Source organism: Trachurus trachurus (assembly GCF_905171665.1).
Source record: "Trachurus trachurus genome assembly, chromosome: 2".
Lineage (NCBI taxonomy): Eukaryota > Metazoa > Chordata > Actinopteri > Carangiformes > Carangidae > Trachurus > Trachurus trachurus.
In genome coordinates, this window is record NC_139914.1 from 365,765 (window position 1) to 385,067 (window position 19,303).

At 50.5% G+C, this 19,303-nt stretch overlaps 4 protein-coding genes across 9 annotated transcripts; 3 read left to right on the plus strand and 1 right to left on the minus strand.

Moving 5' to 3' along the window:
• Nucleotides 1-638: 638 nt before the first annotated feature.
• Nucleotides 639-3,909, plus strand: ebpl (EBP like). Its single transcript, XM_083991865.1, has 4 exons — nucleotides 639-879; nucleotides 960-1,029; nucleotides 3,224-3,362; nucleotides 3,533-3,909. The coding sequence occupies exons 1-4, from the start codon at nucleotides 691-693 to the stop codon at nucleotides 3,771-3,773; spliced, it is 639 nt and encodes a 212-aa protein (XP_083847991.1). The 5' UTR covers nucleotides 639-690; the 3' UTR covers nucleotides 3,774-3,909.
• A 712-nt stretch (nucleotides 3,910-4,621) lies between these two features.
• Nucleotides 4,622-6,824, minus strand: arl11 (ADP-ribosylation factor-like 11). Of its 2 annotated transcripts, none has more exons than XM_083991979.1 (5): nucleotides 6,707-6,824; nucleotides 5,841-5,906; nucleotides 5,631-5,746; nucleotides 5,274-5,451; nucleotides 4,622-4,760 (listed from the first exon to the last, which is right to left on the minus strand). In XM_083991979.1, the coding sequence occupies exons 2-5, from the start codon at nucleotides 5,895-5,897 to the stop codon at nucleotides 4,632-4,634; spliced, it is 480 nt and encodes a 159-aa protein (XP_083848105.1). In that variant the 5' UTR covers nucleotides 5,898-5,906; nucleotides 6,707-6,824; the 3' UTR covers nucleotides 4,622-4,631. The 2 variants fall into 2 exon arrangements, with proteins under 2 accessions (XP_083848105.1, XP_083848104.1); XM_083991978.1 differs by having other exon boundaries at nucleotides 6,749-6,770.
• An 814-nt stretch (nucleotides 6,825-7,638) lies between these two features.
• eef1b2 (eukaryotic translation elongation factor 1 beta 2) lies at nucleotides 7,639-10,948 on the plus strand. The gene is made up of 6 exons (XM_083991841.1): nucleotides 7,639-7,805; nucleotides 9,586-9,708; nucleotides 9,843-10,048; nucleotides 10,275-10,400; nucleotides 10,642-10,709; nucleotides 10,802-10,948. Exons 1-6 carry the CDS (start codon nucleotides 7,726-7,728, stop codon nucleotides 10,886-10,888), a joined length of 690 nt encoding a protein of 229 aa, XP_083847967.1. The 5' UTR covers nucleotides 7,639-7,725; the 3' UTR covers nucleotides 10,889-10,948.
• Nucleotides 10,949-11,467: 519 nt separating this feature from the next.
• Nucleotides 11,468-17,999, plus strand: zdbf2 (zinc finger, DBF-type containing 2). 5 transcript variants are annotated; one of them, XM_083991559.1, is made up of 11 exons: nucleotides 11,468-11,585; nucleotides 12,069-12,161; nucleotides 12,249-12,297; nucleotides 12,904-12,934; nucleotides 13,064-13,163; nucleotides 13,263-13,420; nucleotides 13,497-13,887; nucleotides 13,976-14,083; nucleotides 14,165-14,484; nucleotides 15,894-16,062; nucleotides 16,133-17,999. In XM_083991559.1, the coding sequence occupies exons 2-11, from the start codon at nucleotides 12,120-12,122 to the stop codon at nucleotides 16,871-16,873; spliced, it is 2,109 nt and encodes a 702-aa protein (XP_083847685.1). In that variant the 5' UTR covers nucleotides 11,468-11,585; nucleotides 12,069-12,119; the 3' UTR covers nucleotides 16,874-17,999. The 5 variants fall into 5 exon arrangements, with proteins under 5 accessions (XP_083847685.1, XP_083847686.1, XP_083847687.1 ...); XM_083991560.1 differs by having other exon boundaries at nucleotides 12,907-12,934; XM_083991561.1 differs by having other exon boundaries at nucleotides 11,518-11,585; nucleotides 12,266-12,297.
• The last annotated feature ends 1,304 nt before the right edge of the window (nucleotides 18,000-19,303 follow it).

The following is a 19,303-nucleotide window of genomic DNA, read 5'->3' on the forward strand; positions in this document are numbered from 1 at the left end:
ATGACAGTAATATACTGCAGATAGTTGAAGTATATCTGAGTTACGGCTGCTATCGTCTGACTGAGACTCTGCTGATGACCTTTGACCTCCATAAGGCCGAGCCCAGCGATGGGGTGTCGCTTCAGCAGCCAATCGGAGAGGACGTGGGCGGGGCTTTAAACTCAGGGACCAATGAGAGAGCGAGGGGGCGGGGCTTTAAACTCAAGGACCAATGAGAGAGCGAGAGGGCGGGGCTTGAAAGACTCAGAGCGGAGCAGGAGGAGAAACTGCTGCAGGACGACGTTCGTTCACCACTGCTCCACCTCCTCTTCGCTCCTCGCTGCTCCTCCTCTGGCTACTCTTCTCCTTCTTCTTCTTCTTCATCATCTCCTCCTCTTCTTCTCCTCCTCCTCTTCCCCTCTTCTCCTCCTCCTCTTCCTCATCTCCTCCTCCCCCTCTCCTCCTGTTCTCCTCTACTCCTCCTCTTCCTCTTCTCCTCCTCTCCTCTTCTTCCCTTCTCCTCCTCTCCTCCTCCTCTTCCTCTTCCCCTCTTCCTCATCTCCTCCTCCCCCTCTCCTCCTGCTCTCCTCTACTCCTCCTCTTCCTCTTCTCCTCCTCTCCTCTTCTCCTCCTCCTTCTCTCCTCCTCCTCTTTCTCTTCCTCCTCCTCTTCTCCTCTCCTCCTCCTCCTCTTCCTCTCCTCCTCCTCCTCATGGACTCCTCCTCCCCCCCTGCGCCTCCTCCTCTCCTCCCCCTGGTCTCCGTGCTGTCCCTGGCAGCGTGTCTGGTCCAGATGTTAGCGGCGGCGCTGCTGACTCTCCGGCTCGGTGGGCGGAGCTCCGTGATTGACAGGTGGATCCTGCTCTGGCTCTTCTATGACGTCATCGTGCACCTGACGCTGGTACGGCCAATCAGAGACGGTCTGTTGTCTGTGTCATCGTGTCTCCATGGTGACGTGCTTGTTGTTGTTGTTGTCTTCAGGAGGGACCGTTTGTTTACATGTCGCTGGTCGGGACGGTGGAGACGTCAGAGGGACCGATGGCGGCGCTCTGTAAGGACCACTTCCTGTTAGCTGTCTCACCTCTACCTGTCTGTCTGTCTGTCTGTCTCTCTACCCGTCTGTCTCTACCTGTCTGTCTGTCTCTACCTGTCTGTCTCTACCTGTCTGTCTCTCTACCTGTCTCTCTCTACCTGTCTGTCTCTCTCTACCTGTCTGTCTCTCTCTACCTGTCTGTCTGTCTCTACCTGTCTGTCTCTCTACCTGTCTGTCTCTCTACCTGTCTGTCTCTCTCTACCTGTCTGTCTCTCTCTACCTGTCTGTCTCTCTCTCCCTGTCTCACCTGTCTGTCTCTCTACCTGTCTGTCTCTACCTGTCTGTCTCTACCTGTCTGTCTCTCTACCTGTCTCTCTCTACCTGTCTGTCTCTCTCTACCTGTCTGTCTCTCTCTACCTGTCTGTCTCTCTCTACCTGTCTGTCTCTCTCTACCTGTCTGTCTGTCTCTACCTGTCTGTCTCTCTACCTGTCTGTCTCTCTACCTGTCTGTCTCTCTCTACCTGTCTGTCTCTCTCTACCTGTCTGTCTCTCTCTCCCTGTCTCACCTGTCTGTCTCTCTACCTGTCTGTCTCTCTACCTGTCTCTCTCTACCTGTCTGTCTCTCTCTACCTGTCTGTCTCTCTACCTGTCTGTCTCTCTCTACCTGTCTGTCTCTCTCTACCTGTCTGTCTCTCTACCTGTCTGTCTCTCTACCTGTCTGTCTCTCTCTACCTGTCTGTCTCTCTCTACCTGTCTGTCTCTCTCTCCCTGTCTCACCTGTCTGTCTCTCTACCTGTCTGTCTCTACCTGTCTGTCTCTCTACCTGTCTGTCTCTACCTGTCTGTCTCTCTACCTGTCTGTCTCTCTCTACCTGTCTGTCTCTCTCTACCTGTCTGTCTGTCTCTACCTGTCTCTCTCTACCTGTCTGTCTCTCTCTACCTGTCTGTCTCTCTCTACCTGTCTGTCTCTCTCTACCTGTCTGTCTGTCTCTACCTGTCTCTCTCTACCTGTCTGTCTCTCTACCTGTCTGTCTCTCTCTACCTGTCTGTCTCTCTCTACCTGTCTGTCTGTCTCTACCTGTCTCTCTCTACCTGTCTGTCTCTCTCTACCTGTCTGTCTCTCTACCTGTCTGTCTCTCTCTACCTGTCTGTCTCTCTACCTGTCTGTCTCTCTCTACCTGTCTGTCTCTCTACCTGTCTGTCTCTCTACCTGTCTGTCTCTCTCTACCTGTCTGTCTCTCTCTACCTGTCTGTCTCTCTCTCCCTGTCTCACCTGTCTGTCTCTCTACCTGTCTGTCTCTACCTGTCTGTCTCTCTACCTGTCTGTCTCTACCTGTCTGTCTCTCTACCTGTCTCTCTCTACCTGTCTGTCTGTCTCTACCTGTCTGTCTCTACCTGTCTGTCTCTCTCTACCTGTCTGTCTCTCTCTACCTGTCTGTCTCTCTCTACCTGTCTGTCTCTCTACCTGTCTGTCTCTCTCTACCTGTCTGTCTCTCTCTCCCTGTCTCACCTGTCTGTCTCTCTACCTGTCTGTCTCTACCTGTCTGTCTCTCTACCTGTCTGTCTCTACCTGTCTGTCTCTCTACCTGTCTCTCTCTACCTGTCTGTCTGTCTCTACCTGTCTGTCTCTACCTGTCTGTCTCTCTACCTGTCTGTCTCTACCTGTCTGTCTCTCTACCTGTCTGTCTCTACCTGTCTCTCTCTACCTGTCTGTCTCTCTCTACCTGTCTGTCTCTCTCTACCTGTCTGTCTCTCTCTACCTGTCTGTCTCTCTCTCCCTGTCTCACCTGTCTGTCTCTCTACCTGTCTGTCTCTACCTGTCTGTCTCTACCTGTCTCTCTCTACCTGTCTGTCTCTCTACCTGTCTGTCTCTCTACCTGTCTGTCTCTACCTGTCTCTCTCTACCTGTCTGTCTCTCTACCTGTCTGTCTCTCTCTACCTGTCTGTCTCTCTCTACCTGTCTGTCTCTCTCTCCCTGTCTCACCTGTCTGTCTCTCTACCTGTCTGTCTCTACCTGTCTGTCTCTCTACCTGTCTGTCTCTACCTGTCTGTCTCTCTACCTGTCTCTCTCTACCTGTCTGTCTGTCTCTACCTGTCTGTCTCTACCTGTCTCTCTCTACCTGTCTGTCTCTACCTGTCTGTCTCTCTACCTGTCTCACATGTCTCTCTCTCTCCCTGTCTCACCTGTCTGTCTCTACCTGTCTCACCTGTAGGGAAGGAGTACGGTAAAGCCGACAGTCGTTGGCTGGTTTCTGATCCGACCATCGTTTCCATAGAGATTCTGACCGTCGTCCTGGACTCGCTGCTCGGAGTACTGCTCATCCACGCAGTACTACACGACAAGTACTACAGGTACTACTACTAGTAGTTTATGTCCTACAACTAAACCTGAAGCTTCTGTTAAAGGGACAGTTCAACATTAACCAGTAGGTGATATGGTAGTAGTAGTAATAGTATGTCCTACAACTAAACCTGGAACTCTCTGAAGCTTGTTGTGTGTGTGTGTGTGTGTGTGTGTCCAGACACTTCCTGCAGATCAGCCTGTGCGTGTGCGAGCTGTACGGCGGCTGGATGACGTTCTGTCCCGATTGGCTGGCGGGCAGTCCTCACCTGGACACGTCGTCATGGTTACACCTGTGGCTCTACCTGGTCTTCTTCAACGGGCTCTGGGTCCTGGTGCCGGCGCTGCTGCTGGTCCAGTCCTGGTGCGGCCTCCGGACGCTGCACGGTGACATCATCACCACGAAGAGCAAGACGGCGTAGAGACGACCAATCGCCATAGAGACGACCGATCGCCCTAGAGACGACCGATCGCCTGTTGCATCGATTATTGATCAGAAAGTGAATGATGTCATCTTTAGCAGTTTTTAATTTAATAATAAAACCACAAGGGAAAACATGTCGTCGGTTTTTTACTGTCTTTCTTTTAATTAGTGTGAGACATGAGTCCAGACCTAGACCAGGACCAGGGTCTGGACGACCTGGTCTCAGACCCTGAACACTTTTATTTCTTCTATTCATCTTCAGATTATAAATACAGGTTTTACAGTCACTGGCCCCGCCCCCTCAGCTCTTCTTGATTAGAGCACTGGAAAAGAGAGTAAGGACAGCATTGGTCCAATGGAAGCGCCTCCTGGTGGAGGAATATGGGAATTGCAAAAGCGCCCAAGAACTGACAACTCTGCATTGTTGGTGAATGAGCAAGTGTGGTATTTTCAATAATTTAAGGACATTTATATTCAATCTACATTTTGTAATAAACAAATTATAAGTATAATTTGATATATGACCAAGACACCTAAAAACAAAACCACGGCCGTTTTCATCAATTTACAAGCAAGTGGGCAACACACATACATTGGAGTGAATGGGTTTTCTGGGCGCTTTTGCAATACCCATATCCTGCCACTAGGGGCGCAAAACCCTTACCACGGGAGTCAGTGGTGGTGTCCTTACTCTCTTTTCCAGTGCTCTATTCTTGATGAGCTTGGCTCCGCCCCCCTCAGCTCTTCTTGATGAGCTTGGCTCCGCCCCCTCAGCTCTTCTTGATGAGCTTGGCCCCGCCCCCTCAGCTCTTCTTGATGAGCTTGGCCCCGCCCCCTCAGCTCTAGCTCCGCCCCCTCAGCTCTTCTTGATGAGCTTGCTGACGGACAGGAAGGCCTGCTGGAGGCCGAGGCCCTTCAGGGCGCTGCAGGCCTGGATCTCCCACCGCCGCTCCGTGTGACTGGGAAGAGCCAGGTGGTTGGAGATCTGAGGGGGGGGAGAGAGCTTTGTAAATCACAGTCATGCCAATAAAGCTTGTTGAATTGAATTGAGAGAGAGGAATAGACATTAGAAGATGAAACAGCTCCCTCTAGTGTTGGTCCAGGGCTGTGTCCTAACCCCCCTCCTCTCTATCTCTATCTAATGTTTACTGATTATTAATGTTCACTATATAGTGACTGAATTTATCCCACTATTCACCGCCAAATGTAGTGAACATCCGATGGTCACTAACCGGAGCAAGATATCCCATCATGCATTGCGGCCCAGAGCGACCAGTGTAGCTACCAAATAAACTGAAGTAGTGACCGGTGTAGCTACCAAATAAATGCAGTAGCGACCGGTGTAGCTACCAAATAAATGCAAGTAGTGACCGGTGTAGCTACCAAATAAATGCAGTAGCGACCGGTGTAGCTACCAAATAAATGCAGTAGTGCAGCAGCCTTGTTTCAAACTATGTGGGTTTGATCGAACATCTTTGATGCTTAAATATAAATATACCTCTCTAATGGTCATACTCTGGGCCAGGTCCTTCTTGTTGGCCAGGACCATCAGAGGAACTCCTTCCAGCCTCTCGTCACTCAGAACTTTGTTCAGAGCTTTTTGAGCCTCAGGAAGTCGAGCGGCGTCGCTGCTGTCGACCACGAAGACCAGCGCCTGGCAACCGTCCAGGTAGTGTCTACACACACACACACACACACACACACACACACACACACACACACACACACACACACACACACACATACACACACACAGTCAGGTGTCTGAACACACACAACCGGTGTCCTCCCTTTGTTTGTCCGTTTGTTTTGTCTGTTTGTCTGTGTGTGTGTCTGTTTGTGTTGTTTTGTGTACCTCCAGTTGTGTCTCATGCTCTTCTGTCCTCCCACGTCCCAGACCGTCAGAGACGTTTTCTTGTCCAGGTCCAGAGTCCCGACGTTGAAGCCGACGGTCGGAGACGTCTCCATCACCTGGAGGAGGACAGGTGGTCAACACAACTACACAACTACACACAACAACACAACACAACACAAAACAACACAACAACTACACAACCAGCGGTACCTGTCCGGTCAGCAGTCTGGCCAGCAGCGTGGACTTCCCGGCCGAGTCCAGACCCATCAGGATCACCTGGACAACAGACAGGTAGAAGGGTTCGTTAGTTAGTTAGTTAATGAGTTAGTTAATTAAGCAGCTGGTTTAAAGGGCAATTCCGGGCAAATCCACCTCGGGGCTGTATCTTCCTAACATTTTAGAGTCTAACAGAAGGAATCTGAAGATTTTCAGTTTAATGTCTCCTGTTTTGCGGTAGTTGTGTCTGTCCCCGTGTCGCCACGGCAGCGATGAATGGGAGGGGATTGAAGTTCTGCTGCTTAGGCTGTTTCCATCCCTCAAAGCCACAGACAGCGTCAGATGGCGACTCAAACATGCACCCAGAAGTTTATTTACTTCAAGCAAACCGACATGTTTGTAAAACTAGATCTAATTCAAAGTCTCGTTGACGCTCGGTGTGTTCAGGTGCAGTGGGAAGCTCCCGTCTGTGTCATAAACACAGGAATATCAACTCTTGACTTGCTTGAAGTAAATAAACTTCTGGCTGCATGTTTGAGTCGCCATCTGACGCTGTCTGTGGCTTTGAGGGATGGAAACAGCCTCAGCAGCAGAACTTCAATCCGCTCCCATTCATCGCTGCCGTGGCGACGCGGGGACAGACACAACTACCGCAAAACAGGAGATATTAAACTCACTGAACATCTTCAGATTCCTTCTGTTAGACCTAAAATGTTAGGAACATACAGCCCCGGGTTGAATTTGCCCGGAATTGTCCTTTAAGGTTAGTTCATTAGTTGTTTGAACAGTTGTTATATGCTGGAAACACAGAAGTCTAGAAACCGTCACTGGGTTAGGGTTAGGAGAGACAGGTGAGTTACCTAGAAACCGTCACCATGGAGCTGTAGAGACAGGTGAGTTACCTAGAAACTGTCACCATGGAGCTGTAGAGACAGGTGAGTTACCTAGAAACTGTCACCATGGAGCTGTAGACAGGTGAGTTACCTAGAAACTGTCACCATGGAGCTGTAGAGACAGGTGAGTTACCTAGAAACCGTCACCATGGAGCTGTAGAGACAGGTGAGTTACCTAGAAACTGTCACCATGGAGCTGTAGAGACAGGTGAGTTACCTAGAAACTGTCACCATGGAGCTGTAGAGACAGGTGAGTTACCTGAGGAGAGGTGGAGGACGTCTGGCCCATCGCTCCTCTTCTTCCTCTTCCTCTCAGTCTCTATGAACACAAAGCCGTGGATTTAACCGTCAACCTCCTCCCTCTGTCTCTGACTGAAACTCACCTGTCCTCCCTCGGTGTGTGCAGGTTCGTTCATGCCGCTGGCCAATGAGAGGGCAGCGGCCAATCAGAGCAGGTCACGTGACTGTGCAACAGGTCTGACTGCATTTTACCTGAAGGCTGTTTTCATCTTTCACCTTCACCTGAACCCTGTAACCTTCATCTAAACACTGAGACTCTGTGGAGGATTTACATACATTTACATTTACAGCAGCAGGACACTGGTGTGTGTGTGTGTGTGTGTGTGTGTGTGTGTGTGTGTGTGTGTGTGTGTGTGTGTGTGTGTGTCTGTGTGTGTGTGTGTGTGTGTGTGTCTGTGGGTGCACAGCTGCTGCAAATGTGCATCAATACCTGGCACCTGCCCAATAAAAACATTATATCAGGTATTATGTAATATAATAACCTCTATCTATGTGCTGTGTTTACATGTAAACGCTGTGTGTGTCTGTGCTCCGGCGCCGCGGGGAGCAGGAGGAGGAGTGTCCGGTGAGGAGGAGTCTGTCTCCGGGTATAAAACAGCTCCTCCTCCGCCTCCTCCTCCTTCTTCTTCCTCCTCCTCCGGCGGCTCCTTCACGCTCCTCCGGTTCTCCTCCGGTTCTCCTCCGCCATGGGCTTCGGTGACCTCCGCTCCTCCTCCGGCCTCCGCGTCCTCAACGACTTCCTGTCGGAGCGCAGCTACATCGAAGGGTCGGTACCGACAGTAGAGCCCGGTAGAAGGCGGTAGAAGCCGGTAGAAACGGCAGGAAACTGGGCTCCGCTCTGCGCTGCCACCGCCGCCATCTTGGCTCTGTGTTAATCCAACGTGGCTAACGGGCAGCTAACGGCTAGCTAGCTGCTCGCTGATTGGCTGTAAGTTAATGTTGAAATAAAAGGGTCGCGAGGCCGTGAAGGGCCCGTGACCCGGTTCAGACCGGACCCGGTTCGAGTCCCGGTTCTCGTTCATGACGAGTTGATGCGAGTTAAAGGCCACGTGCTGCCGTTAACGTGGAGTCACGTGGTGCTAACGGGCTAGCTCATGCTAATGCTACGTGTCCTCACAATGGAGAGAAGAGAACTTCTGCTTTACTAACTATCGATCAATGATCAGCAGCAGCACAGAGTGAAGTTAATACTGATAATGAACCAATTAGATCCATTGATTAACAATGAAACAACGTTAGAGATGAACTTGTTTCATGAATAGGTTGAAAAACTCGAACTACGTGGATTTAGGAGACTTCTTAGTCATTTGCTTTTTGTGGAGGTTAACATTATATTTATTTAACTTTGTCTTTATTTAAATAAAAACTGTGTCACAGTTCAGAGGGAACACGTCACCGTTGGTTTCACAGACTCAGTGTTTTAAAGGGACAACGAGGAGTTTTGGAAAAGCGAAGCGTTTTCACACTACATTTATGAGCCTCCGCGCGCACCGTACATTTCTTTGACCGGGCGCAAGACGGACTCATGTTTTCATTCATCAATAATTAAAGTCAGAGGTTCAAAGAGGTTCACATACCACCGTAGTTCCGACCATAAACGGCGATGCGGCTGCGTTATTCTCATGATTCGCAACGAAGGAAACGCTGGTCGGCTCGACCAGCACTTCCGCCACCACTAATAATAACAAAATAACGATAGAGACAGAACGATATATTTATCGAAAATGGGCCCATTAACAAGTGTGGGTAGCGGAGATTCATCCACATTAACGTGAGACTTTTTTATAACCAAATAGAAACTCCTCGTTGTCCCTTTAAATGAAACTGTTGGTCAAGATAACCTGTCCAGAGTGTAAAAATGTGTGTGTTTGTATGTGTCTGGTGAAACAAATGGTAATGTGAAAAAGAATTTCCCTAGAGGGACAATAAAGGTTAAGTTTTAGATAAATGTAAATTAAAGGGATAGTAGCTTTTTTTTCATTTTTTTTTAAGTGGGGTTGTATGATCTACAAATAGCCCCTAAGTACTTTAATTGCAGTAGAAGACTCTCTGCACTCCTCCCGTTAGCAACGCCAGCCCATAGCCCTGCCCAGAGATTTACAACATACAGTGTTGTGAACAGACCCAAAGAAACGGCCTATTTTCACGGCCTAAAAGAGGTTTTACCTGAAAAGAAATACACAGTTCCATTGTTCGCTATAATATAATTTTTTCCAGCCCCTCAAAGTGAACAATGGATCTGTGTATTTTTTATTTTATTTGAATTTTTTCAGGTAAAACCTCTTTTAGGTCGTGAAAATAGGCCGTTTCTTTGGGTCTGTTCACAACACTGTATGTTGTAAATCTCTGGGCAGGACTATGGGCTGGCGTTGCTAATGGGAGGAGTGCAGAGAGTCTTCTACTGCAATTAAAGTACTTAGGGGCTATTTGTAGATCATAGAACCCCACTTTAAAAAAAAAATGCTACTATCCCTTTAAATACTTGTTCCTAGTAGCAGTAATGGAGTAAAAACTGTCATGTGACCGTGTGATGTCATCGTCCTCAGGTTCGTCCCCTCTCAGGCCGATGTCGCCGTCTTCGATGCCATCTCGTCCGCGCCGGCGGCCGAGCTGAGCCACGCGCTGCGCTGGTACAACCACATCAAGTCCTACCAGGCGCAGAAGAACAGGTAGGTGTGTGATGTCATACAGGTGTGTGTGTGTGTGATGTCATACAGGTGTGTGTGAGATGTCATACAGGTGTGTGTGTGTGTGATGTCATACAGGTGTGTGTGTCTGTGATGTCATCGCCGTCTCCTCTCAGCCTTCCAGGTGTGAAGAAACCTCTGGGCCAGTACGGTCCGGCCGGCGTCGCCGACACCACCTCTAACTCCGCCCCCGCCGCCGCCGTCGCCAAGGACGACGATGACGACGACATCGACCTGTTCGGCTCAGACGAAGAGGAAGACGCCGAGGCGGAGCGGCTGAAGGAGCAGCGCCTGGCCGAGTACGCCGCCAAGAAAGCCAAGAGTAAGTCGCCCCCGACCGACCGACCAATCGCAGCGCGGCTCGTTCAGGCCGGTAGCTGTCGTCCTCTCTGATTGGCCGCCGCCTCTCTGTGATGATCAATCACCATCTTTCGGCTGACTACCTGATGGACACCTTTAACTAACTGATGAGAGTCTTCCCCGCCGAGTGCTGGCGTTCAGTGGTTTCCATGGTAACTAACCCCCCCTCTCCTCCTCCTCCTCCTCAGAGCCCGCCCTCATCGCCAAGTCGTCGATCCTATTGGACGTGAAGCCGTGGGACGACGAGACGGACATGTCGAAGCTGGAGGAGTGCGTTCGCAGTATCCAGATGGACGGGCTGATCTGGGGACAGTGTAAGTTACTATGGTTACAGTTACTTTAGTTACTTCTGTACTCGAGTACAACCGCAGGATTCGACTGGAGGATTGATGATGATCAAACTCACCATCTTTCGGCTGAAACGTGATGACACTTTCTGATCTGAAACCTCTGAAGCATCGATCGATCTGAACTATCGATCAATAACCGATATCTATATGATATAACGATATCTATCTATACATCTATTGACTGGTTGAATGTTTCTCTCTGCAGCCAAACTGGTTCCCGTCGGTTACGGCATCAAGAAGCTGCAGATCGGCTGCGTGGTCGAAGACGACAAGGTGATGACGGTTTCCTACGGTTCGTGTGTGTGTCGCTGCTCGCTGTCTAACGCGTGTCTTTGTGTGTGTGTGTGTGTGTGTTACCCCTCCAGGTGGGAACAGACATCCTGGAGGAACAGATCACAGCCTTCGAGGACTTCGTCCAGTCGATGGACGTCGCCGCGTTCAACAAGATCTGAAAACACAAAAACACCGAATCATGTTGTGAATAAAAAAAACAAAAGCACTTGAACAAAAAACTGATTTGTTTTTCTTCTCACCTCATTGTGTTTCCATGGAGACAAACTGTTGAAGGTTGTGATGTTTAGTGATTTACAACGTTTCATTTAACTGTCAGATGTCTACAGTAAGAGTTGGTTGCTAGGCAACGGTGGAGGTAGTTGAAGCTGTGTGTAGTGAGGAGTTGAGCAGGTCTGAGATCAGCTGTTGGCCCGTAGAGCGCTGACGTTATTGTAGTCCAAATGTGTATATGTATTTACGGACATTTAGTACCGTATGTGTTCTATTATACAAGAATTGTTTTATTCCATTGTTCTTTTTAAAGGCCGAACAATCTGGCAGAGGGACAGTGGATGAAAACTTGTGTTTTTTTTAATACAATGTTTATTAATGTGCATTGTCCCTTTTCAAATAAACTAAACTGTGTGTGGCTGCAGTACCCATAGATACACAGTAAGTAGTATGTGTATAGTATGTATATCCATGGTGCAGTTCCGGCCGCGGCCTGTGGCGGCAGCACCGCTCCGCTTCCGGTACTGCAGCAGTAGAACCGTAGAAGAAGAGTCAGACCGGAAGCTAAACACAGCGGCGGAGCGCAGCGCGAGCGGAAGAAGCTTCAATCTGCCAAAGTAAACAACAAACAACAGCCAGCTGCAGGTAAACAACAAATAACCAGCTGCAGGTAAACAAAGCCACCGGGTATCGATCTGTGATCAGTCGTTTCCGGTCCGCGCGGCCAGTGACAGCATGCTAATGCTAACTGCTAGCCTGCTGCTAACGGCGCTGCCACGTCACCAGCAGCGTCACCATGGTTACGGCTAGTTAGTCCGGTTTAACCCGGAGTTAACCCGGGTTTAACGAGCAGCTGGTTAGTTAGCAGCGTTAGTTAGCCCGGGTCAGAGCAGCGGCCAATCAGAGCGCAGGAGGAGCCGCACTGTGATTGGTCAGAGCAGCGTCATCAACAAACAACAACATAAACATAAAAAACTTTATTTATTGACTCGGGTCAGAGTTTAAAAGTTTAACGGACTTTAACGTCGTCATGACGTCACAGATGTTTCAGTTCAACCAATCAGCAGCTACGATCATCACGTCACAGTGTAACAGAGTGTGTGTGTGTGTGTGTGTGTGTGTCGTCAGGCTCATGGAGTCTCCACCTGGATCTCTCACCTGGTTGCCGTTGGTTACAGCATGGAGCGCTCTGATTGGACAGACACTTCACTGATGCTCCAGGTGAGACGACGTGTTAAATCACTAGTATTGATCACTGTGATAGTTACCATGGTGATGACACTGTGATGGTTACCATGGTGATAACAGGTGTGTGTGTGTTGCAGGTGTCCTGTCAGGATGTCAGACTCTGATGAAGGTTGAACTCTGAACACACAACACAACACAGACACACACACACACACACACACACACACACACACACACACACAGCAGACACCAGAGGTGTATAGTAACAAAGTAGATGTACTTCGTTACTCAACAAGTAGTTTTTTTGCGGATTTGTACTTTACTGGAGTAGTTTTTTAATGAGGGTATATAATATTAAAGGGCCGGGGCCAGACGGCCACAGACAGACAGACGCTGCTTTATGTTCTCTACATTCCATCAACAACAACACACAAACAAAACAAGTGGTTGTTTTGCTTCTTTTTATGCTAAATACTTTGTACTTGTACTTTTGATACTTGAGTATATTTTTTCACAAGATACTTTTGATGACATTTACTGTGAGCTACTTTAAGACTTTTACTCAAGTAGTTTTCTAATGGCTGACTTCAACTTTTACCAAAGTCGTTTTCAGTTATTATGGTATTTCTACTTTTACTTAGTTATTTTTTTCATGTTCTTTATACACCTCTGACAGACACACAACACACACACACACAACACATCTGTTTCCTTCACATGTTCATGTCACTCACTCTCTCTCTGTGTGTGTGTGTGTGTGTGTGTGTGTGTGCAGCAGATGACCAGGAGGCGGCGTTGACCAGCAGGTGAGTCGACGCTGTGTTTCATCATGAATCGTATTCACTATATTATATTATATATTATTTATTTATTTCCCTCTAATGATCTCTAAACACTTATGACTGACGACTGACTGGTGATTGGTTGGTTGGCAGGATGTGGGCGGAGCCTGAGCCCGGCCCGTCCAGGCGTGCGGCGCCCAGCGGACAGGGTTACTGTGGTTACTGCAGAGTCCTGTACGGCAACCTGGACCAGGTAGGCTCCTGATTGGCTGCTGCTGGTTGGCTGCTGCCGATTGGCTGCTGCTGGTTGGCATCACCATTGGCAATCAGAGTCTGTCTCTCTGTGTCTCAGCACCTGTCCAGCCGCCGACACCTCGACGCCGTCCGCTCGTCCTCCAGAGGCTCCGGCGCCGCGGCGACGACGTCCGGCGGCCGGAGCCGACTGACGCTGCTGGAGCGCTTCCTGCAGGACGTGCTGCTGCACCACCCGCACCGTTACCACGACAACAGGTACGTCCTGCTGCACCGTTACCACGACAACAGGCCCTCAGCCGCCGCCGCGTCCTCACCATCTCTATCTCCTCAGGCCGTCGCACGCCGACCTCCCGGCGGTCTCCGCCCCCCCGCCGCCGAGGGCCGAGCTGGACGAGCTGCATTGCTCTGACGACAGCCGGTCGCTAGGCACCAGAGAACACCCGCCCAGCTCGGAGCGCTCGGCCAATCAGCAGCCGGACGGCGACCACTACGGGCTCAGCCAATCAGGAGAGGGCGGCGGCGTCCAGGAGAGGCTGTCTCCGCCCACAGAGACAGCACACGCCCAGGCCACGCCCCCTCACAGCCAGGCCACGCCCCCTGGCCACCAGGCCACGCCTCCCGTCCACAGGAAAGCTCACAGGAAAACCAACCGGAGGAAAACCAGCGACTCGTCTGGATCCTCCCGTCGCCGCGGAGACGCCGTGGACCGGACCATCGAGGAGGTTTGGCTCCGCCCCCTCAGCGTCCTGTCCGTCGTCCTCTGGCTCCGCCCCCTGACCCTTCACAGCTGTTTGTGTCTGTGTCGCCCAGGTGATCCAGACGCGTTGCCACGACGTCGCCGACGACACGGAGAGCTTCCACTTCAGCCTCCCCGTCACCATGGAGACGCAGAGCGAGGAGTGGGACTCGCCCGTGCAGGTACGTGGCGTTCTCCGTCTCGAGGCGCCGGCGCTGCGTGAAGCGGCGTCGGCGGTGACTTCCTGTCTGTTTCCTCCGCAGGTGGTTCTGCAGCGACCCGTCATGGCGCCCGGCGGCGGCGGCGGGCGGAGCCTCGACCCGCTGACCGGCGCCCAGGTGCGGCTGGACGACCAGCAGCTGTACTCGCACCGGCTCCACGCCACGCTGCTCGGCGGCGAGCGCAGAGAAGGGGGCGTGGCCACGGCGGCCAACGCCGACACGGATGACGATCTCCCAGAATCCTTCAGGGGAAAGAGCCGCGAGCAGCTGGAGCGCGAAGACGAGGAGAAGGTGGAGGAGCTGGTGAGGCAGTTCAGACGGGAACGCTTCGTCTGCTACTTCGACTCCGAGTCACTCGCCAGGTGACACACACACACACACACACTGAGACACACACACATCCTTGTAAATCTATCTTTGTGAGGACATGTCATTGACATAATGTATTCCCTAGCCCCTTACCCTAACCTTACCCATCCAAAACAAATGGCTAAACTTAACCATTACTCTAAACCTCATTTAAACCTAACGTCTTACAACAGCCCTTGGAAAAAGTGAGGACCGGCCAAAATGTCCTCACTCTGTTGGTTAAAAACTCGTTCCGGTCCTCACAACGTAGCATGTAGAAGAACACATACACACACACACACACACACACACACACACAGACACACACACATAAAAACAAGGACATTCATTTTTATTGTCTTTAATCGATAGAACAATTTTTAATGTACATGATGAATAGATACAAACCAGTGTTCAATAATATCAACTGTTGTCCTAGTTCTGCCTCGTATTCTGTTCATATTAATGGTTTTATACCAGGAGGAGGTGTTTCTTGGACCTGGAAACATTGGGGGCTGAGCCCATAATATAGCGCCATAATAAATATATACTGTGTATGTATATATATATATATATATATAGCACTGTAGAGGGGTCGGGGGCACTCCCCCATGTTTAGATTTTTAACACATAGCCCTGAAGGTTTGGAGGAAAAGTGTTTGTTTCTTCAATAAATTTAAAGTTGTTTCTATTTAAAGCAGAAGTGAGTGATATATTTGTGTTAATATAAGTCTTAAATAGTTGTATCTTCCGACAGCAATCACTTACATAGAGTGTTTGGTCTGAAACACGGGTCTGTCAGTCACTCTGCTCTGCTCTGAGTCGAGGAGAAAACATTTATCGTATCCTACAGTTTTTATCCAATGAGGAGAGAGAACGGCATGCAGGGCTGTGTGTGCAGCCAAGGGACGCCGTGAATGTGGTGACGTAGGGACGAGGACTGTTATGGTGCGTTCAAGGAAACTCGTATTTTTCCGACCGTGAAGTGGTACCAGTTTGATCTGGTACGACTTCACCGGTCGGAAGTTACGAGTGGCCGTTATAGTGACTTTCACCGGTAAAACAGGTTGGAAAAACACGAGTGGGTTGCCTGGAACGCTACAAAGTTGTAAGTTGTGACTTGAAGCTGTAATTTACGATTTCAAAAGCCTGCCTGGAACGCAGCATTAGCGAAAACGACCGGACCACTTACTTCTGCTTTAATTCATGAACATTTTAGTTTTTATGTTAAAAACAAACTTACAAACTAAAATAAACCTTATAAAATAAAAGTAAAAGGTAAAAAAAAAAAACGTAAATTCCAAAACTATCTTAAAACGGAAAAAACTGAATTTGGGAAAAACTGGAAGTGTTTTTCTATCTGATCGATGTGTGACATCACAGCTTTACTCCGGCGTCCCTCTGATGATGTCATCGCTGACAGGTACGGGAGGCGGAGCCACAGGAAGAAGAGGCGTGGCGCCGACCAGGGGGAGGAGCCTCACGCCGCCGTCCTGCCGCTGCTGGACCACGACGACCACGAGTCTGCGTATGAGAGGAGGAGGAGGAGGAGGAGGAGGGGGCGGGGCTTCAGGATGGCGTCCAGGTGTCAGGTGAGTCAGGAGGGGGCGGGGCTTCAGCACGCCGTCCAGGACGAGCGTCTCACCGCTTCTCTGTCCTCAGGTGGTGAAGGTCAGCCACGCCACGCAGACCGTCCGCTTGGTCGTCCCGTCCGTCCGCCAGGCCGCTCCCGAGGCCACGCCCCCCGGCGCCGCCGCTGCAGCCAATCAGAGCACGGCGGAGCGGACGCCGAAGACGCAGCCGTGGCGACGCCTCCCTGCGTCCTACTGTGACATCATCACGCCGCTGCAGCCGCGCACGTCTCTGGTCTACCTGCTCTGCTCGCCGTCAGGCCCCGCCCCCTCGCCGTCAGGCCACGCCCCCTCGCCGGCTGACGGCGCCGCCTCCCGACGCTCCAGGAAGAAGCGGCGCCCTCTGGACCTGCAGGGGTTAAAGGTCAAATACAAACGACTTCCTGTCCGGTTCTACGACCCCGGCGCCAACCGCATCCTGAAGGCGCCGCCCAGAGGCCACGCCCCCTCGCCGCCGCCGCCCTGCGTCCGCCAGCTGTTCCGCAGTCTGAGTCCAGACCTGAACAGCCACCGGGCGCCGGGGGAGGGGCCTAAGGACGCCGCCAGGGGGCGTGGCCAGCGGGGGCGAGGGGCGAGGAGGGAGAGGACACGCCCCCTCGCCACCAGGAAGAGAACCAGAGCTCAGGCCACACCCCCTCAGGCCACGCCGCCGCCCAGGAGAGAAGGGCTGCGGCGCCACGCCCCCGCTGGCCCCGCCCCCACGCCGCCTCACGCCGCCGGCGTCCGGCGAGGGAGGGGCCGCAGGGGGCGTGGCCGGACCAATAACATGTAGCAGTTTATAAACCGGGCTGGTGATGTCATCATGACGTCATCTGGTGACGTCATTTTCCGTTTGTGTGACGACGAACTAACGATTATTGATTATTGATCGATGATATTTTAATTAAAGGTAGAGTCTGGAGTTTTGTTCGTTGCAGTTTGTAAACTCAGCCCCTCCTCTCGGGCTAAGCTGTGTAGCCTCCTGCCCCAGACAGCAGCAGTTGTCATGACAACAAAGGAAAGGAAATACAGTTTGAGTGAAGTGGCCGTGTTATGTTGTTATGCCGTTGTGGTGAGCTGGGAAGACGGTGTTAGCGGCGGATGCTAACCGCTACCGCTAGCCGAAGTTAGCATCGAGCTAGCTCACTACAACGGCCCTCATACTTGTTACCAGTCGAGGCTTTAGTGGTCGGTGACGGTGGGGAATCGGTTCGCGGCTCCAGCGCTTCACTCAGACTGTATTTCTTTTTCTTTGTTGTCATGACAACTGCTGCTGCTGAGAGAGAGCGACATGTTAGCACTCGTTAGCATCAGAGACAGCTAGTGCGGCTAGCAGCCCTGAGCCTCCTACCCTGCTGCACGTAGCTTCACCTGAGCTCTGTCATTGGCATTTTTGAAACGGAAGTTTTGTTCCGCATCCACACGAATGGTGTAATAAAAATACACACACAACCGTGGAATCCACTACCAAGTGACGCAATGCACGTGCAATACATATGCCACAACGATAGGTGGCGATGTGAGGTAAAATGGGAAGGCTGTTTTAACCAATCAACCAGGCAGAGGTCCGACCTGGGGCCTCATTTATCAAAGAGGGTGTAAAACTGCTACTACATTTTTGCGTACGGCGAAAAGACGAAAATTGCGTACACTCAAAATATTTACACCTTTTTCAGATCAATCAAACTGTGCGTACGCACAACTCTCCGCAATTTGCCTTTGGTAAATCACACCGGACCCAAGAATGGTGCACACGTGAACACACCTCTTACTCCACCCCCAGAACGCCATATATGGTCAGCACGTGCATATTTAATTAGCCATGTGCTCTGTGGAGCTGCTACAAAGTGACAACAAAGTGACAACGGAGACAACAGGCGGAGGGTGGGGGAAAGAAGCGGAACTTCTCCGAAAGCACATACACGGCGATATCGGCCAATAAATCAGTCAGAAAAATGATCTTGCATTTTAATAAGCTACAATAAAAACCAAAACCTCCCAAATCTCAACAAAAGGGAGCAGAAAGAAGAAGAATCTTCCTAATCTGCCCGTTTATCCCAGAAAATCTTTTTTTTTTTTTTTTTACACCTAGATGTTAAAACAATGTAGGCTAAATCAACGATAGTTACCATTACTTTGCAGGCCTTCCCACTACACAGTTACAGCTCTACTGGACTCGGTTTAGGTCACAGTTCCTCCTCAGGGCCGCGTTGTCTCACTCTTTATTCTCTCCTCTCGTCAGCTCCAAACACACGTGCACCTCGTTAACTCAGGTGACAGAATAATAACAGTCTAGGCTCCAGATCAGTGTGCGCTGCTGCCGATGTGTTTTTAAACTTGGATGGTTTGATCCTTGTCGGACGTCACACATAGCCTAATCAAAAAAGCAAAATCCTCAATCCGCTCTGTTTATCAATTAACATAAAGCCTAGTGTTATTATAGAGCGGGTTGGATTGCCAGCATCAACGGTCCACCACTACCACAATTACTTCATAAAATCCTACTGTGCTCTTCTAAATGTACTCCGCTCCTCTCTCCCTCTCACACTGCAGTTCTCTGACTCAGCAACGGTGTCGCCAATTCCTCCTGTTCCTCAAAAAAGGCGTACGCCAGGGTCAAAATGGGTGTAAATGTCCGCACTTTTCCCCGTCAGGTTTTGGTTTGATAAATCCCAAATTTGGCGGAGAAAAGTGCGTACGCACAAAACGGTGGAAAAAGGGTGTAAAAAAAAAGGTGTATCCACAATGATAAATGAGGCCCCTGACCTTGTCCAGAACCTCCGCTGACGCCGGCGTGTTGTTGTCTTCTTGCCGTTGGGGTCGCCAGCAAGAGCAAAAGTCGTCTTCGCTGCTCGTCCAGTCGCCTTTGTTGTTGCATTAGGTTGATCAACTGCATGTGACAACCACATGAAGCTGAGAGCACGCCAACAAACAAGATCCACTTTGTCACCGCCATTATTGCGAGCTCACGTCAACTCCTGCAACCGCTGCTAACAACCTCTGCGGGCTGGCTGTGTTTACATCGGCACGCGCAGCTATGACGTAACAAGTCTAATGTTTATTGTTGGACACAAAACTCCAGACTCAACCTTTAAGTTTCTCACACAAATGGAAAATCTGATGTGATGTTGTCGTAACTATGGCGACAGGTGTGGGCGTCGTGTTTCTGTCTGAACTTTTCTACGTTGAATAAAAACATTTTATTACCTGAGTCAGAGTGTGT